At 41.5% G+C, this 17,193-nt stretch overlaps 2 protein-coding genes across 4 annotated transcripts in view; one reads left to right on the top strand and one right to left on the bottom strand.

Annotated features, from left to right (window-relative positions):
• The window catches only part of BOLL (boule homolog, RNA binding protein), a 69,841-nt gene extending 65,032 nt beyond the window's left edge, over positions 1 to 4,809 (top strand). For all 3 annotated transcript variants that reach the window (XM_045295013.1, XM_045295015.1, XM_004701521.2), the window contains one exon: positions 4,690 to 4,809. The gene's annotated coding sequence lies outside the window, so the exon portion shown is untranslated. The remainder of the gene's footprint in view (positions 1 to 4,689) is intronic.
• A 5,825-nt stretch (positions 4,810 to 10,634) lies between these two features.
• On the bottom strand, positions 10,635 to 13,492 carry MARS2 (methionyl-tRNA synthetase 2, mitochondrial). Its single transcript, XM_004701733.2, has one exon. It carries the CDS (start codon positions 13,490 to 13,492, stop codon positions 11,708 to 11,710), a length of 1,785 nt encoding a protein of 594 aa, XP_004701790.1. The 3' UTR covers positions 10,635 to 11,707.
• Positions 13,493 to 17,193: the final 3,701 nt, after the last annotated feature.

Genomic DNA, 17,193 nt, shown 5'->3' with positions numbered 1-17,193 from the left:
GGGGGGGAAAGGAAAATGAGCTGATTCTGGGAACCCAAGAGGTAAGCGAATTTTGGGAATGATGTGAGCAACAAATGTATAGATGTGCTTTACACAATTGATCTATGTATTGTGATGAATTTTATGAGCCCCAATAAATTGATTTTTTTAAAAAAGGATTGTACAAATCACTGTTCTAGAAAATATAAGGAACAGAAGGTGAAAAGAAAGAGCGCCTAAGACATCCCAGAAAAACTGTAATCCCTGTGATAGCAAAGGATTTCCATTGCCTGTGCTAACTACTATATGTTTTGGAAAACTACCTATGTCTCCTTGGTCTTTGTTTTGTTTCCATCCTTTTTGCTAATAACATAAGCACCTCTCTCTCTCTCTCTCTCTCTCTCTCTCTCTGCCATTGAGTCAGTTTTTACTCATAGGGACCATATAGTGTAGAAAGTCTCATCTTTATCCCCTAGAGGGGCTGGTGGTTTTGAACTGCTGATCTTGTAGTTAGCAGCCCAACACATAACCTACCATGCTACCAAGGCTCTTTACCATAAATGTTTATCATTCCTTATATAGACCACTGTAAGGTTGCTACGAGTCTACAATCAACTTGGCTACAGTGGGTTTGGTTATTTTTGTGTAGGGGGTAGGTTTTGGGGTTTATATAGCATGTTATTGTGGGAATGAATTAAACTAGCAATTTTAGTTTAGCTTTCTTTTTTACATCCTAATGGCAACTACCAAGCTCATGTCATATTTTATGCTCATAAACTTGGTGTGGTTCTAAAATAAATGGACAATTACAATTGTTTCCTTAGCTCAACTGTAGTAGTGCCCAAGCTTCAATATGGTCTACATCATTGGGGTAAATTTTCTCTCTTGATTTTTACAAACTACTTATAACTTATTTTATAATACTTCATAAATGTAGTTCTTTTCTGGGTGGAAGAATATTTTGTAACTTCACAAAGAATCCACAATATAAATAAACTGTGTGATAACATTGCTTAAAATACTTTTAACATTAAAAGTATCTAGGTCTGATAAGCCACAAAAGAATTACCCACTTTTATGACTTATTTGAAGCTTTTTAATTGACCTATTCCTCCACTGAAAAGCTGTTGGAATAAGTAAGCCCACAGGGCTCCTTAGCAGCAAGGACGGCAAGACCTGGTCTTACACACTTTGCACATGTCAGGAGAGGCAATCCCTGGAGAAGGTCATCATGCTGGGTAAAGTGGAGGGGCAGCTAGAAAGAGGAAGGCCCTGGAGGAAATGGATTGACACAGTGGCTGCCACAACAGGCTTGGGCAAAGGGACGATTGTACAGAGGGTGCAGGGCCGTGAAGTGTTTTGTTCTGTTGTACACAGATCACTATAATCTGTAATTGACTGGATGGCACCTAACAACAACACCGTTCAAGAAAGCATTCTCTTATTAGGGAAATAATATATAGAGAATAGACTGGAGTTCTATATTTTAATTTCACTGTGCAGTAGAACCCCAAACCTCATGCTAATCTATTCTAGAAGGAGCATCGAGATGCAATGCAATCAAGTTCCGAATCCATTTTTCCCATAAGAAATAACTGAAAATGGATTAATCTGTTCTCGACTACCAAGTTTTTACCCTAACCTTGCCTTTTTATACAAAACATGACACAGAAATTTCAAAGTAAATAAATGCAGGGTTAAATAATACAATTTAAATAAGAAACACAACATTAAGAAAGGTTTCTAACCACTACAGGATGGCCCACACCTTGAGACTGAGGAGCATCTGGATCCGTGGCGCGGATGTGGAGAGGCTTGGAGGGAGAGTCATTGTTGGGAAAGGGAACCCCTTCCATAAAAATTAACTGGTAGCTGCTTTTCAGGAGTTTTTCCCTTCTTTGCCTTTTGTCACTAGGACCTGACTGGCTTTCTCAAAAAAAAAAAAAAATCTATCAAATGTGGTCTGCTGTTGGCGTTTCCTTAAATGTTTTCTAAAAGGGTTTACTAAATTATCAACAATATCCCTAACACGGTTAACCAGTTTCTTAGCATGATGATACTTTTAAAAAACTCTTAGGACCAATGTTTTTTATCTAAAAACTGAACAAAGCCACAAAAACTAAGAAAATTATATCAGAACGCTTGGAGCACAGCAGCAAAAGGTTAACACATACTAACACCAACTAACGCCGAGTGACCAAAACACGAACTAGTTTGTTTACAAAACCACGTGCGTGGGTTGATTCCGATGTTTTCTTGGAGCTCCGATGCGAAATGTTCTTGACGTTTCGCGTGGAAATCCGATTATGTCGAGGACTGAAGCAGTTGAGGACCAGGGTTCTACTGTATTTAGGTTTGTATCCGCTTTCTCAAGGGTGCTGTGGTGGTGTAGTGGTTACACATTGGGCTGGGACCCACATGGTGTACAGTTCAAAACCAACCAACAGCTCCACAGGAGAAAGACTGGGCTTTCTACTCCTGTAAACAGTGCCGTCTCAGAAACCCACAGGGGGGTCCCTATGAGTCAGCATTGACTGGATGGCAGTGAATTGGGGCGTTCACTTTTTATATACTTTCTTATGTTTTTGATAACAGCTTTCAAACTGTAGATTTATAATGAAATCTTGGTGATGTTAGTACATGTTTAAAATAATCTGTATGATATCCAGAAATCTAACATATAATGCCCATTTATCTTATACAGACTACTGTAGCCAAAGTTGACAAGGTTAAGTACACTTAAAGTATTACCTTCTGTCTTTTTTTTTTTTAATCATTTTATTAGGGCTCATACAACTCTTATCACAATCCATACATACATCAATTGTGTAAAGTGCATTTGTACATTCATTGCCCTCATCATTCTCAAAATATTTCCTCTCCACATTAAACCCCCGACATTAGGTCCTCATTTTTCCCCTCCCTCCCCGCTCCCCCCTCCCTCATGAGCCCTTGATAATTTATAAATTATTGTTTTGTCATATCTTGCCCTATCCGATGTCTCCCTTCACCCACTTTTCTGTTGTCCGTCCCCCAGGGAGGAGGTCACATATAGTTCCATGTAATCCGTTCCCTCTTTCCTACCCATTCTCCCATTACCCTCCCAGTATCGCCACTCACACCACTGGTCCTGAAGGGCTCAACCACCCTGGATTCCCTGGATTTCCAGTTCCTATCTGTACCAGTGTACATCCTCTGGTCTAGCCAGACTTGCAAGGTAGAATTCGTGTCATGATAGTGGGAGCGGGGAGGAAACATTTAGGAACCAGAGGAAAGTTGTATTTTTCATCGTTGCTACATCACACCCTAACTGGCTCATCTCCTCCCTGAGACCCCTCTGCAAGGGGATCTCCAGTGGCCTACTAATGGGCTTTGGGTCTCCACTCCGCACTTCCCCCATCATTCACTATGGTAAGATTTTTTGTTCTGATGATGCCTTATAACTGATCCCTTCGACACCACGTGATTGCATAGGCTGGTGTGCTTCTTCCATGTGGGCTTTGTTGCTTCTACCTTCTGTCTTACTGGCCCTCTTTTTATCATTCATATATGAAGTAGAAACCTTCTTACCGCATTTTAGCAAGTATAAGCAGTCACTGCATCTATCATAGCAGGCTGGATATGTATTTCTTCCCTTACCACCATGACACATGTCAATAGTTCCTTATCTTTCACTGAGGTCTTAGTTTGTGAAGTTTCTAGGCTTTTCAAAACTGAGCCTTGCTAAATAAAATATACCCATAATATTATATTTTTCCTTTTTAATTATAAAAACGTGATTTCCTGCTCATTCAAAATTGGATTATTTCTATAATTAAAAATGGTACACTAAAAAGAGCACTTTTAAAAATTTTAAATGGCCATCCTAGCTTTTCTTTAAATTCTGTCTATATAATATAGATCTCAAATTTCCCTTGTAAAAAAATACTTCATAGGAGATTGGATCAATAATAAAATAAGTTCTAAGTGAGCAATATTTAAATTGACAGCCTAGAAATTTATCATTTAATGAAATTTAATTACATGCTATGGGGAAAAAATGTTATGGGTGATATTTTATTTTCATGTCCACTCTGAGAGTGACAGTGGTGCTGCACTTTTGCTGAGCAAGAGTAAGAACGGCTTTTTAAAAGCCACATAGCATTCCTATAATGCTACGAAAATGATAGCGCAACGAGAACTTGAGTTCATTTGTTTACCTGTCCACTAACGGATGATGGACTGCCATGGAGGGACGCTTTGGGCACAGGCTCTTACTACTTCTGAGCCAAAAGATTTAGGTTGTAGAATCAAACCCAGCAGCTTAGTTACATTAAAGAATATTTTAACAGCCTAAACCACTCAACTTTTTGAGAATATTTTCTTACAATTACTTGAAAATAATTTGTTGTTGGATATTCTATCACTGGAATCCTAGTCAACCGATCCTGAAACAATCCTTTTTCATTTGCCTGGTATTTTCCGCATTTGTTTTTAATCCTGTGTTTTATTTTTCAAGTTCATTGAGTAGATACAAAAGCATTTTTTCCCTAAAACTTCTGTAAATTTTGAGTCCACACAAGTAAATGTATTTTTAAAATATAACCCTAAAAAATTTACATATAAAGTGTTTTCCTTAACTTATTTTCAGCAATTGTGTTCTTACATCAATATATTTCCATAATACTTTGATTCAGCTATATAAAGATTGCATTACTTTTTTCTTTCCAGATATAAAGAAAAGAAGAACTGAAGTGATATGAAAATTCATTTGTACCAAAAAAATTCTGCTTAAATTGTGAGATTTTGTTCTTATTTTATGGATAATGTAACATAGCCATAATTGCAAAAAAAAACTTTACTGATAAAAGATCAATGTCTTAGCTTTTCATTGTTAAGATTCTTTTTACTGTGTCATGGTAAAAATGCACAGACACAAAACTAAACACTCAGCCTTAGGCTCAGAATAGTCTCAAGAGAGCTCTGAAGTGACCAATGATAGCACATAAGGGACTTTTCGTTAATAGAAAATGTCTGGCCTAAAGGCATCTTTTTTTCCCATTTGATGTTTTGAAGAGAACCTCATAAGAATATTAATTTGGAAACATTAACAATTTGAGGTGATTTTAATACAATCTATTTCAGGCCAGTCATTTAGGATTTTTAGCTTTGGTAACAAAGCAACGAAAGCCACGCATTCTTAACTTGGATTATATGTTTTTAGCAGCCTATAAAAGAAACATCTGAAAATACTTATTAGTATCTGACCTATTATGCAGAATATTCAAAAAATCTAATATATTTATATTTGTCTACCCTACATAAATACCCAAATACTGCTTGGAAAAAATGAGACTTAGGATTATGTTATACAGGCCATTTCCAACCATTTGTAAAAATAGTTTTCAATTAAAATAACACATTTAATATGCTAATATTTTCTGTGACAATAGCAAAATGAAGATAAAACTGCAAGAAATTCTGTTTAGTCAATAGATTGTTATGCCTTTGCCCTAGTGATGATGCGCCTTTCTTTAGAGAATGGCTAGTTTAAAATCTGAGCTCAGACTTACTTGCTTTCACATATTGAATAGTCACACACCTCTACAAATTTTTGCCAATTATTAATTTTGATAACTTGGTTTAACTTAGTGCTATAGTCCCTTTCTCAGTAAGTTTTCAATGTATTTCTCCTCTGGGTTTGCTTTGCTCTTGTCTGGTATAAGAGCACATTGATTTCCCGATTTCTGTGCTTAGCTGGACAGTTTTAGCTTGGCGTTAGGCTCCACCGCAGGTAACTCCGCTCTTAGATGGTCTCTGCAGACGAAGGACTAGAAGTGCTATTTGCTCTCCTTATGTTAGAGAACTAGTTCCATGACATCAGTTACATCCAAAAGGCTTTATTTCAAAATTTTCATAAACTATCTTCTAGAGGCTGGTTTTTATGTGGATATTTTATTAAGAAAAAAATTTTATACTGAGCCATATGACTGTTAATATTCATTTTATATCCAAGTAAAATACCTCTTCCAAAATGGTATGAAATTCAAACCATCAGTTTCCATTCCATTAATCTTACATATTTTCAGTACTTTGCTTCTAGTGTTTATATTTTCTTTTTAAATGCCAAAACAGCTTCTTATGCATTAGTTCAATTTAATTAATTACATTCCAATATTACATCATAAAATCAAACAGAACTCAGGCCTAAAAAGTTTTGCTCTTTATATAAAATGCAGGATGTTAAGGTGTTGTACGTTTTTTCTGTAAAATAAACGCCATAGAAATTAAAATATAGAAAGTTTATGCAGTAATTTCAATTTACTAGAATTGAAGAGCCTATAAAAACCTTCATAATAAAAGCTGTAAGAGCACCCCCCTAAATTTTTTTTTTAAAAAAACCTTCACACATACTTTAGCAAATAGTTTTAAAGGTGATCTGAAATATGCTGTAGCGGGTACATTTTATAAGATATCCATCTCTGTCAGCAAGTCAAAATCGACTGTGCAAAAACCCTGAAAAGGCATCCATTGTGCAATATGGTTTGCATTTACAGAGTTCTGAGAAGAAATCATTTAAAACATAAAAATCTAACTTGTCTTGGCCTCACAATTAACAAGGACTTGGACACTTTCAACATTTAAAAAATACATTTAAAATGTTAGGAGACCTATATAAGTAGGTTTCATCACACGTCTTTCAAAATGTAGCCCAGGATCAATATAATTATAATAGCTACATTCCATTTTTAAAATGTAAAATATGACAATGAATATTACTTATGTAATTCTTAATAAAGTCTCCATTTAATTTTTGGAGGTTAGAATATGTCTCCACTGTACTGTGAGATAGAGCTTATTAGGAATTATCCACAATGTGACATTTAACTAATGGACTGCTATTTATTTTGGTAACTGGAGTCAAGGACATTTAACCTAGCTTCTGTACACTTGTTAGGAAAGATGTCATAAGAATACAGCAATAAAACTTAAAAATTGTTAGTAAAATATATCTTAATAGTTCATTTGCATTAAAACTTTATGTATAAAATGACAAAGTTTCAGTGTTTGAGACCTCTAATAAAGTTCTCTGGTTTTGTTACTATAATAGTTACTTCAAATAAAACTTTTGACTATATGCCTTTGTTTAAAGATAAATGTGTGCTTAAAGTATTCATTAGTAAAGGCTAATTTCAAAATATTGATTCATGAATTTATAATAGTGTGCTCTTGCTTCAAGAACTGTTGGAGCCTATTAGTTGGAACAGTGTTCTGAAAATAAGAAACAAATTAGTTAAGGAAAAAGAAAAACAGATTAGACAGTGTTTCAATTTTTCAACAATTTGCAAAAGATTGTACCCATCTCACAACAACGGTAGGTGTGTTTTACAAGTTTCTATTTTGGTACTCATCTGCTTCATAATCTAACTATCCAAACGAATCCAAGCACACTGCTGTCAAGCCGATTCTGTCTCATAACAACCCCGTACGACAGGGTCAAGCTGTTCCGTGGGCTTTCCAAGGCTATCAGTCTTTACAAAAGCAGCCTGATGCATCTTTCTCCCATGGAATGGCTGGTGGGTTTGTACCAACAACCTAGAGTAGCAGATGAACACTTTAACAAGTGAGCCACTAGGGATTCTTAATCCAGCTCCAAGAAGCCAATGTCTTATCTGGAAACACTAATTGATATAGTTCAATTAGTGTTCTAATTTGGATCTTCTATCTTCAGATCTTTAACTCTTTTATACTACTTCCTTTTCCCAGTGCCCGTCAATATACAGTATTTTTTCCACAAGCAGTGTCCACCTAAATAACATGCACCCACACTTACAAAATGCTTACAAAAATGGTGCACTGGAAGAAGGGGTGTGTGGTTGGCAAAAATATATATAGTGTGCACATTTGTATAAAACTACAGGATGCTCAATGATTGATCATGGTATGTTATTTTTACAGAAGGTTCATCCCATGCAGTTATATTTTAGTATAATTGTATTTGTATTTACTCCCGCCATCGTATTATGGTTTCGCCACCATATTTTTCTTTAGCCCCCCCCCCCCCAACTCCCTTTTCCTGTCTTGTTGGGTTGACACTGATATTATTCATTCTGGCACAAGCAAGTACAGGGACTAGACCCATCAGGCTGACCACAACCAAGACCTCACTAATTAGAGTTGCTCTGTATTCTGGTAGCGCTCTAATAGCAGGGAATTGCCTCCAGAAGACATTTATGCATTGAGGAAAGCAGCTTTATAGGCTAAATCATAAACCTGACATCCCCATAATTGTAGGCTTCACTAATGCAGACCCAACACTGCCATTCTACACCCAGTAGCGTGGGGGAGCGAAAGATCCAGGAAACAACTCCTACTGTAATGCCCAAGATGGAATTTGCTGATGAATGTTTGTTTCTGTCACCTGCAACCCAAGCTACTTCGTGAGTTTGAGCCGACACACTAGTTGGAGTCCTACAACCTGAGCAGTTAGTGGTTTCAGTGCAGTTTCAGCAGCTCCCAGAGCTGAAGAGTTATGTTGTTAGATGGCACCCCGTTGGTCCCAACTTACAGCAGCCCTGCAGCCCACCGAATAAAATACTGCCCAGTCCCATGCCATTCATGTCCTCCTCTAGGGACTGGTCTCTCCAGACAACATGTCCAAAGTATGTAGATGAAATCTTGCTATCATTGTTTTAAAAAGTTTTCTGACTATACTTCTGCCAAGTCAGATTTGCACATTCTTCTGGCAATCTATGGTATATTCACTATTCTTTACCATCATTCAAAAGCATCGCATCGTCAGTCTTCCTTATTCATTGTGCAGCTTTCGTACATTTGAGGTCATTCAAACTACCCTGGCTCAAATCTTAGACCTCAAAGTGACATTTTGCTTTTTAATCTTTGAAAGGTACAAAAGGCCTTGTACCTCAGAGCCCACGTTTATTAGCCTATGCCTTCATCAGTACTCTGACATCAACTTAACAATCAGACTTTTCATGGCCCCTCTTAAGTCCGTAAGTCTTTCAAGAACAATAAAGCCTACTTGCAGAGTAACTGGGATTTCAATGAAACCTTAAGAGAGGATGCCTATTCCTTTACCTGCCTACCCTTGACCTCCATATAGTCACAAATCTTCATACATTTAGACATCTGCAATGCCTAGTTTATGAATTTCACTGGTGGAAGGGCCCTCTACTAGATAATGGTGGCACTTAGCAAACACATGACCTACAACTTCATGATTTCATAAATAGGACTGATATCTAAATAACCAAGATACTCCATGAACATCTGATCTAGGTAGTTCTATACCACCTCCTCCAATACTCTAAGAAATACTCAAACATTGATACTTGTGAGCCTTACAGCTACTATTTTGGGGAAACTTCTTTCTGGTCAAGGGTCCACAAGATGGCTCATAAGATACTAACAGTTCTAAGGTAAGGGGATCTTCCTCAGAAGAACCCTAACTCCAGGGAATGCAATTCTGGGACCAACTTCTCCCACTGAAGATCAATTACCCTACTTAAAACAAAATTTCTTCCATCAAGGCTACCTTCAAAGTTTGGTAGCTAAGTGTCTAGTGACAGCATGTATAGTGTGCTCATACAAGTATATCTTTGAACAGCTACAGAACAGGCATGGGGCCCACCCATTTTAGACCTCTACAAATGACCCTTTCCTAGAAATGGTTAGGATGTCCTCTTTTAGAAGCACATGCTCGCTAGTTTTAATGGCAGTTGCCATTCTTAAAATGCTGGATCAAATTGAGCATACCAGCTCAGTACCCACATTATGTGCCACCTATAGAGAATCCAAATAGCCCACCTTCTATACTACCCCCAAAGTCAATAACATGGACCCCTCTCCATTCAAAATTACCGTAGTAATACATATCCTCCCCGAATTGCTTGGGCCCTCTAGTGTCATATTTTGATAGCCAGTTAAGTGCCTGCACACATGACACTCCATTAACACCCACCCTGTGGCAAACCAAGGTCCATTGCACGGACCAGCACTGGGTCATGGGACAGATCACTCAAGGAGAAAGATCACATCTCCACACATGGTAGGAACTGTCAGGACTGCTGAAAGGGCACTTGAGTGGGTAGAGGGGACCACCCCACTTTTTTACCAAGTCCTTTGCTCTTATCTATGTAGACACATCCATCTTTCACCACTCTGTCCTACCCAGACCCCACAGATACCATACCCCACGCTATTTTAAGCAGGGAGTTGAAATAGGTCTCATGGAAAGCCAAGAATTCCATTATGAATAGAGAGGCTCTGGAGGGTCCCACCTTTAGAATTCTTGCAAGCAGTCTTTTCTAAGAAATGCCTCCAAGTAAAGCCCTGGAGCTGCATGGTGCCACCAAAAATAAATGAGGGAACTACCAGAGTAATAGCCTTTCGTTGCCAACGTGATGAGCCTTTTCTGCTTGCTTAAAATGGAAATTTCCCTAGCAAGTTCTCATTTTAACTACTGGCATAGGTATCCAGTCACATGAGATACAACACTAGCTTACTGGGTGTGTGTTATTGCATAAATCCATACTTAACATCTTCTCTGTGATGTTCTCTTACGAAGTCTTAAAGAGATCACTAAGTCCAGTTTGAGATTTCCTGGAGCACTGATCCTGTCTTCCCTTCAACCAATGCAACAGAGCAGGCATGAATAAGGTACTTACAAGCTTTTAAACTTTATTAAGTTCATAGGGTAAAGGGCAAAACCAGGAGAAACTGGAAGTAGATGTGTCCACATTTATAATCACTACACAATTTCTACATTCTGTTACCAACTAAGACTACAGTGACATGAAGAAAATCCTGCCCGTTTGAGCTGTTTATAGATATCCTATAACCTAGTGCTACTGAAGCTTACACTTTGTTAACATACCAAGTACCTCAAGCATTTTTACTTGCTAGCTTGCTAAAAGTTTAGATGTCATTTTTCAGTAGTTGAAAAGAAATGAGGATTCTGGGTTTTTAATTGTATCCTGTAAAAGCACTAGTGGTTGTAAAGAAGTCACCCCTTATTTCAAGAAAAGCAATAAAAACGCTGTAAAATTAAGAATGCCGAAAATGTAGTCTAACTTCTGAAGCCTCAATGTGGAGGGTTTCTATGTGAGGGCAGGGCCATCTACTGGTTAAAGTGTAACGTTACAAAACACAGCTAAAGGGCTCAGAAATCTAGGGAGACATGGGGATAAGAATTCAAAGCCTGGGATGAAGAAGGGCAAAATCCTCTGGCCTAAAGCATGAGTTCTTAAAGCTTCAATAACAGAATCTCTTTTTTAAGAGGTGACTCTTGGCAACACTGAGGTAGGAGAGCCAACGTGTAACAAAAGGGTGACTTAGAAAAGTTGATGTCACAGACCTAAAGCACAGCCGCCGCCACTCTCCTAAAAGGAGTCACTGCATTCATTTGCCCTGGACAAGCTCTGAGAGGTAGTCTGGGCCAAAAACTAACTTGTAGTTGGGAAGGTATGCAATGAGAATGAATAGTACTAAACCTGTTGTCTCTAACCTGCCTTTCCCCTGGAGACATCCAAAAGACACTGGTGTGCAAGGGCAGTGGTTAACAGGCAGAGACGCTGAAGCCCTGGGGGAAGAAGCCAAAAGGCTGCAAACCTCTTTTCACAGAGACAAAGCTTTTGAGGGTACTTGATACTTTCAAACTAGTATCTTTTCCTGAAAATACAGAATACAAAGTTTAGTTTAGTAAACACAAAGCCAGTAAACAGAAATTCTAGGTCCTGTGGGCTTTTACCATCCAAGCTCTGGACTGGTCCAACCTTGGAAACAAGAGTCCAGTTTCAGGTCCTAATGTCCTCCCTTCAAAAGGGCAAGGGTGTCCATAGAATCGAGACAAAAAAGAGAGGTCTCCAAGGCCCCTCTCCGTGGCAGAGACCCCCAGCCTTGACAGCAGTTTGTCAGCGAGAGTTGGAGTGACTGGCTGGAGCAAAGTTCCAAAGACCCGCAAACATTCCATGGCCACGTGAAGCACAGTACCCAACCAGGGCGCATCCGCTGGGCTCTCCCAGGTCAACTTCCACGGTGCATGCCTCTGGACAAAGCCATTCGTCTGCCGAACACAGCTGGACACTGCCTCCAGAGCCTTATAGATCTGAAAGTTATCATAGTAGTCTGCTACCTGTTTGGGCAGAGAAGACACTGCTCTGACCAGAGCATAGTCCTCCGCTTGAGCACGAACTGATGGTTCCACCCCTCCAGGCTGGCTGGGGAAACAGGCAGGGCTGAAGGCCGGGTAAATCCCAAAAGGATTTATTCTCTTGGCAGTGCATCGGTTCAAGAGACCTCCCAGGGCATCTGCCAGCTCAGAATCCAGCAACTTAACCACCTTTTCATCATAGTAGTCACAATCCCAGTTGGGGACCCCCTGACGAAGAAGAAAGTAGCGGAAGCCGTCCACAGTGTAGCGGTCAAGGCAAGTCCTAGGGTCCACCACATTGCCCAAGCTCTTGGACATCTTCTGGCCACAGACCGTCCAGTGGGAATGGACATAGATGCGATGTGGAGGGCTCATGCCTGCCCCCATGAGAAGAGCAGGCCAATAGATGGCATGGAATTTGAGAATGTCTTTGCCTATTACATGAGAGGTGCTTGGCCACCAAGACTTGAACGTGGCATCCGGATAGCCGATTACAGTGAGGTAGTTGACCAAGGCATCAAGCCAAACATAGATAGTCTGTGAATCGTCTCCAGGAACCGGAATGCCCCAGTGCAACTGGCTACTCCTACGAGACACAGACAGGTCGGGCAGCTCCTCCTCTAGCCACTGTAGGACTATGTTATGGAATGTTTCCGGGCTAATGGCTTGCGGGTCGCCCCGCAGCCACCGCAGAAGCGGCTCCCGGAACTGGGAAAGCCTGAAAATGTAGTTTTCTTCCCTGGTCCAGGACACAGGGTGCCCACTCTCCAGGGAGACGGGGCACGCTTCCCCAGCAGGGCCCTGCTGTCTGGTGACCTTGGCCTCAGGCAGGAAGCACTCGTCAGATGCGCAGTACCAACCTTCATAAAGGCCTTTGTAGAGCAGACCCCGGGCCCGCAGCACCTCCCAGAAGTGCTGCACGGCCACTCGGTGCCGCCCCTCGGTAGTGCGGATGAAGTCGGTGGAGGCGATCCCAGCCTCCTGGAAAAGCTGCTGGAACTGGGCAGAGACTCGGTCACACAGCTCCGCTGGGGCAAGGCCCATAGCGACTGCCGCCTGCTGGATCTTCAGGCCGTGCTCGTCGGTGCCAGTGGAGAACCGGGTGGCGGCGGCGCCAGGAACCCGGAGAAGACGGTGTCGGCGGCACAGGGCGTCCGCCAGAAGCGCCGAGTACAGGTGCCCAATGTGCGGCGCCGCGTTCACGTAGAAAATAGGCGTCGTGAAGTAGGCGCGACCGCCGGGTACCTTGTCTCGAGCACCGAGAGGACCCGAGCAGTAGTGGCGAGGACCAGAATCCTGAAGGAGCAACACCGTACGGGAGGCGGTGCATGCTAACAAGCGGCGGCCACGAATCCGCAACATGGTCGGGGTGGACCCACACCGGCTCGCGGAGCCCGGAGGCGGTGCTTTAGGGGCGCGTGTGCGGGGCGCATGCGCAGTGAGAGCCGCGCCGCGCCTTCCGGCCCGAGAGCCAATGAGGCCGGGCGCAGCTCCGTCGCTCCGTGGCTCCGCCCCCGCCCCGCCCCACTCCCGCCCTCGCCCTCTGGCGGTTTGAGCTTGAGAACATTCCTTAGCTAAGGAGCCCGAGGAACTGGATTCGGGTAGAAATAATGAAGATAAATGCCTGCTGTGGGCAGCTGCTCTCCGGGAGCACGTGGAGGCTTTCCACTCCCGTCACGATCTAGTCTCTCGTTCTCGCAGCTGCTCCTACATTTGAGCCCATTGTTGCCGCCACTGTGTCAACCCATCATGTTGAGGGCCTTCCTCCCTTTCACGCCCCTCTGCTTTCCCAAGCAGAAGACCCTGCTCCAGGGACTGGTCTCTCCCGATAGTAGGTCTGAGGTGGCTGAGAAGTCGAGTTGAGCTTGCTTATGAGGAGCATTCTGGCTGTACTTCTTCCAAGGAAGGTTGGTGGTGCTTTTGGCAGCTACGCGATATTCTTCACCAGCACCACAATCCGAGTGCACTGACGTTTCACTGTAGTTTTCACAGGCACAGGAGGCGATTGAAAATGCTATGCTTTGGCGTCAGCCACTTGGATCATGATGTTTCCTATTGGTCCAGTGTTTTGGATTTTGGTCTTCTTCACATTGAATGGTAATCCATACTGAAGGCTGTAATCCTTGATCTTTTTCAACAAATGGTTCAAGTGCTTACTTTCGGCAAGTAAGGTTGTGTCATCGCCATAGTACGGGTTGTCAATAAGCTCTCCTCCATTCTGGATGCCATATTCTTCATTTAATCCAAGTTCTCTGATTATTTGCTCAGCATACAGATTGAATAAGTATGGTGAGAGGATACAACTCTGATACACAAACCAAAACCAAACTCACTGTCATGAAGACGATTCTGGCTCGCACGGGCCCTACACAGGGTGCGTTGCGCTTGGTAAATATGCGGCACAAGACCTATTTTAGTGTTGAAGAGCAAGGAGGTTACTTTGAGAACTAACATGCTCCTGACCCAACATAAGATATTTTCAATGGCCTCTATGCCCGTTGGACATTGAATAAGGAGGACCAGAAAAGCATTGATACACTTGAATTATGGTGCTGGCAAAGAATCTTGAAAGTATCATGGACGGCCAAAAGAACAAACAAACACTCCGTAGAAGAAGGATGGTGCCTTCACCTCATGTACTTTGGACATGTTGTCATGAGAGACCACTCCCTGGAGGACATCATGCTCGGTAAAGTGGAGGGACAGCAAAAAAGGAGGCCCTTGACAAGATGGGTTGACACATGGCTGCAACAATGGGCTCCGGGGTTTGTAAGAATGACACAGGACCTGACAGTGCTTCGTTCTGTTGTACTCTGGGTCCTGTGAGTCGGAGTCAACTCTGTGGTACCTAACAACAACAAATCTTTATGGAAACACATAGCCTCATCTTTCTCCTGGGGATAGACTGAGGGCTTTAAACCACTGCTGACCTTGTGGTTTGCAGCCCAATGCTTACCTAAGAGCGCCACCAAATTTCCTTTCATATTTGTTCTCCAAACTAAAACCAAATTCACTGTCAAGTCAAATCTGACTCATAGCAACCCTACAGGACAGAACTGCCCCTGTGAATTTCCAAGACTGTAACTGTTTACAGGAATAGAAGGCCTCATCTGTCTCCTGAGGAGCTCCTGATGGTTTTGAACTGTTACCCTTATGGTTAGCCCAGTGGGTATAGCAAAGTTGGAATATAGAAAACACTTGTGAGGATGTAGAGAAATTGGAATACTCACCCGCTGCTAGTGGAAATATAAAATGGTATCACTGCTGTGGGAAAAAAATGATTGTTTCTCAAAAAATGTAACATAATTCCCATATGCTTCACAATCCACTCTTAGAAAATATGCCCCAATATTCAGATATTTGTATATCAGTGTTCATAGCAACATTATTCACAACAGCCAGAAGGTGGAAACAATCCAAGTGACTGTCAAAAGATGAATGGATAAAATATAGTATTACCGTCGAATATTACTGAGCTATAAAAAGGAATGGAACTCTAATACATGCCTGAAACATGAAAGCATTGTGCTACGTTAAATATGTCAGGCACAAAAGGACAAGTATTGTTTGATTGAATATATGTGAAACTGTTCTAGAGTAGGTCAGTTTAAAGATTCCAGGTTGCTATCAGGGCTTGGGACGGGGAGTGAGGAAGGGACAGACAGGGAATTATGAATGGGTATGGAGTTTCTGTATTAGATGGTTAAACGTTTTGGCAATAGATGGGTTTGGTGGTTGCATACTGCATTGTATACTTAAAATGGTTAAAATGGACGAGCCAGTCAGGGTGCAGTGTAGCACCGATGAAACATAGAACTTTCCTCTAGTCTTTAATACTCCCCCCCCCCCACTATCATGACCCCAATTCTACCTTACAAATCCGCTAGACCAGAGGATGTACACTGCTATAGATAAGAGCTGGAAACACAGGGAATCCAGGACAGATAAACCCCGCAGGACCAATAAGGGGAAGGCAGGGGGAGGAAGGGGGAACTGATCGCAATGATTTACATATAACCCCCTCCCAGGAGGACAGACAACAGAAAAGTGGGTGAAGGGAGACATCGGTCAGTGTAATACATGAAAATTTTTTTTATAAATTATCAAGGATGAGGGAGGTTGGGGGGGAGGGGGGAAATGAGCTGATACCAAGGGCTCAAGTAGAAAGAAAATGTTTTGAAAATGATGATGACAACATATGTACAAAAGTGCTTGACACAATGGATGGATTGTGATAAGAGCTGTATGAGCCCCCAATAAAATGATTTTTTAATGGTTAAAATGATCGATTTTATCTTAGATGTTAAGGAACCCTGGTGGCATAGTGAGTAACATGTTGGGCGGCTAACCACAGGACAACAGTTCAAACCACCTGCAGCTCAGTGAGAGACATGAGGCTTTCTGCTCTCGTAAAGAGAGACAGTCTCAGAAATCCACAGGGGCACTCTACCACTCCACTAGAGTCACTATGACTAAGAATCAATTCGATGGCAGAGAGGGAAAATTAATTTTGCCATAAGAAAAATTTTAATTGCCACTTTGGGTATGTTATGTTAAGTCAGACAAGTTTACAATGAAAATAATATGTGTCCAAAGGAAAGGAAGTTATTGATAATTGCAGCTGGAAATGTGAGACTGATTTCATTGTGTTACAAGATGTGTTCAGCATTGTTGGGCTAGTTTCTTTTCCCATTATTGTTTTTCGAGTCCTTAAACAAACAAAAATAGAAAACTCACTACCTGTATTAGTCTGGGCACTTTAGAGAAACAAATCCACAGAAACTCATGTATAAGAGAGAGTTTTATGTAAAGGTTAAGTGCGCATCAAGAAACTATCCCAACCCAGTGCTGCCCAAGCCCACAGTCCAACATTAACCCATATGTCCAACACCAATCCACAAAGTCCTCCTCCTTCTCACAAAACAAACACAACGATGCCGACTGCAGGAGGAAAGCAGAGTCAGTGAATGTGTAAACATCTCAGTGCTGGCAGGGGTCAACACATGGGTGCTGCAGCACCCAGGGCTGCATCGGGTTAGGTCCATGTGGCTTCTCCTTGGGGA

The sequence above is a fragment of the Echinops telfairi genome, unplaced genomic scaffold (assembly GCF_000313985.2).
Source record: "Echinops telfairi isolate 266 unplaced genomic scaffold, ASM31398v2 ScPeMD7_3;HRSCAF=10, whole genome shotgun sequence".
Classification (NCBI taxonomy): domain Eukaryota; kingdom Metazoa; phylum Chordata; class Mammalia; order Afrosoricida; family Tenrecidae; genus Echinops; species Echinops telfairi.
The sequence above is the reverse complement of the archived record's forward strand: the minus strand, read 5'-3'. Positions and strand labels throughout refer to the sequence as shown.

Coding starts and splice junctions, on each gene's coding strand:
- MARS2 (XM_004701733.2), bottom strand. CDS start 13,492: ATGTTGCGGATTCGTGGCCGCCGCTTGTTAGCATGCACCGCCTCCCGT.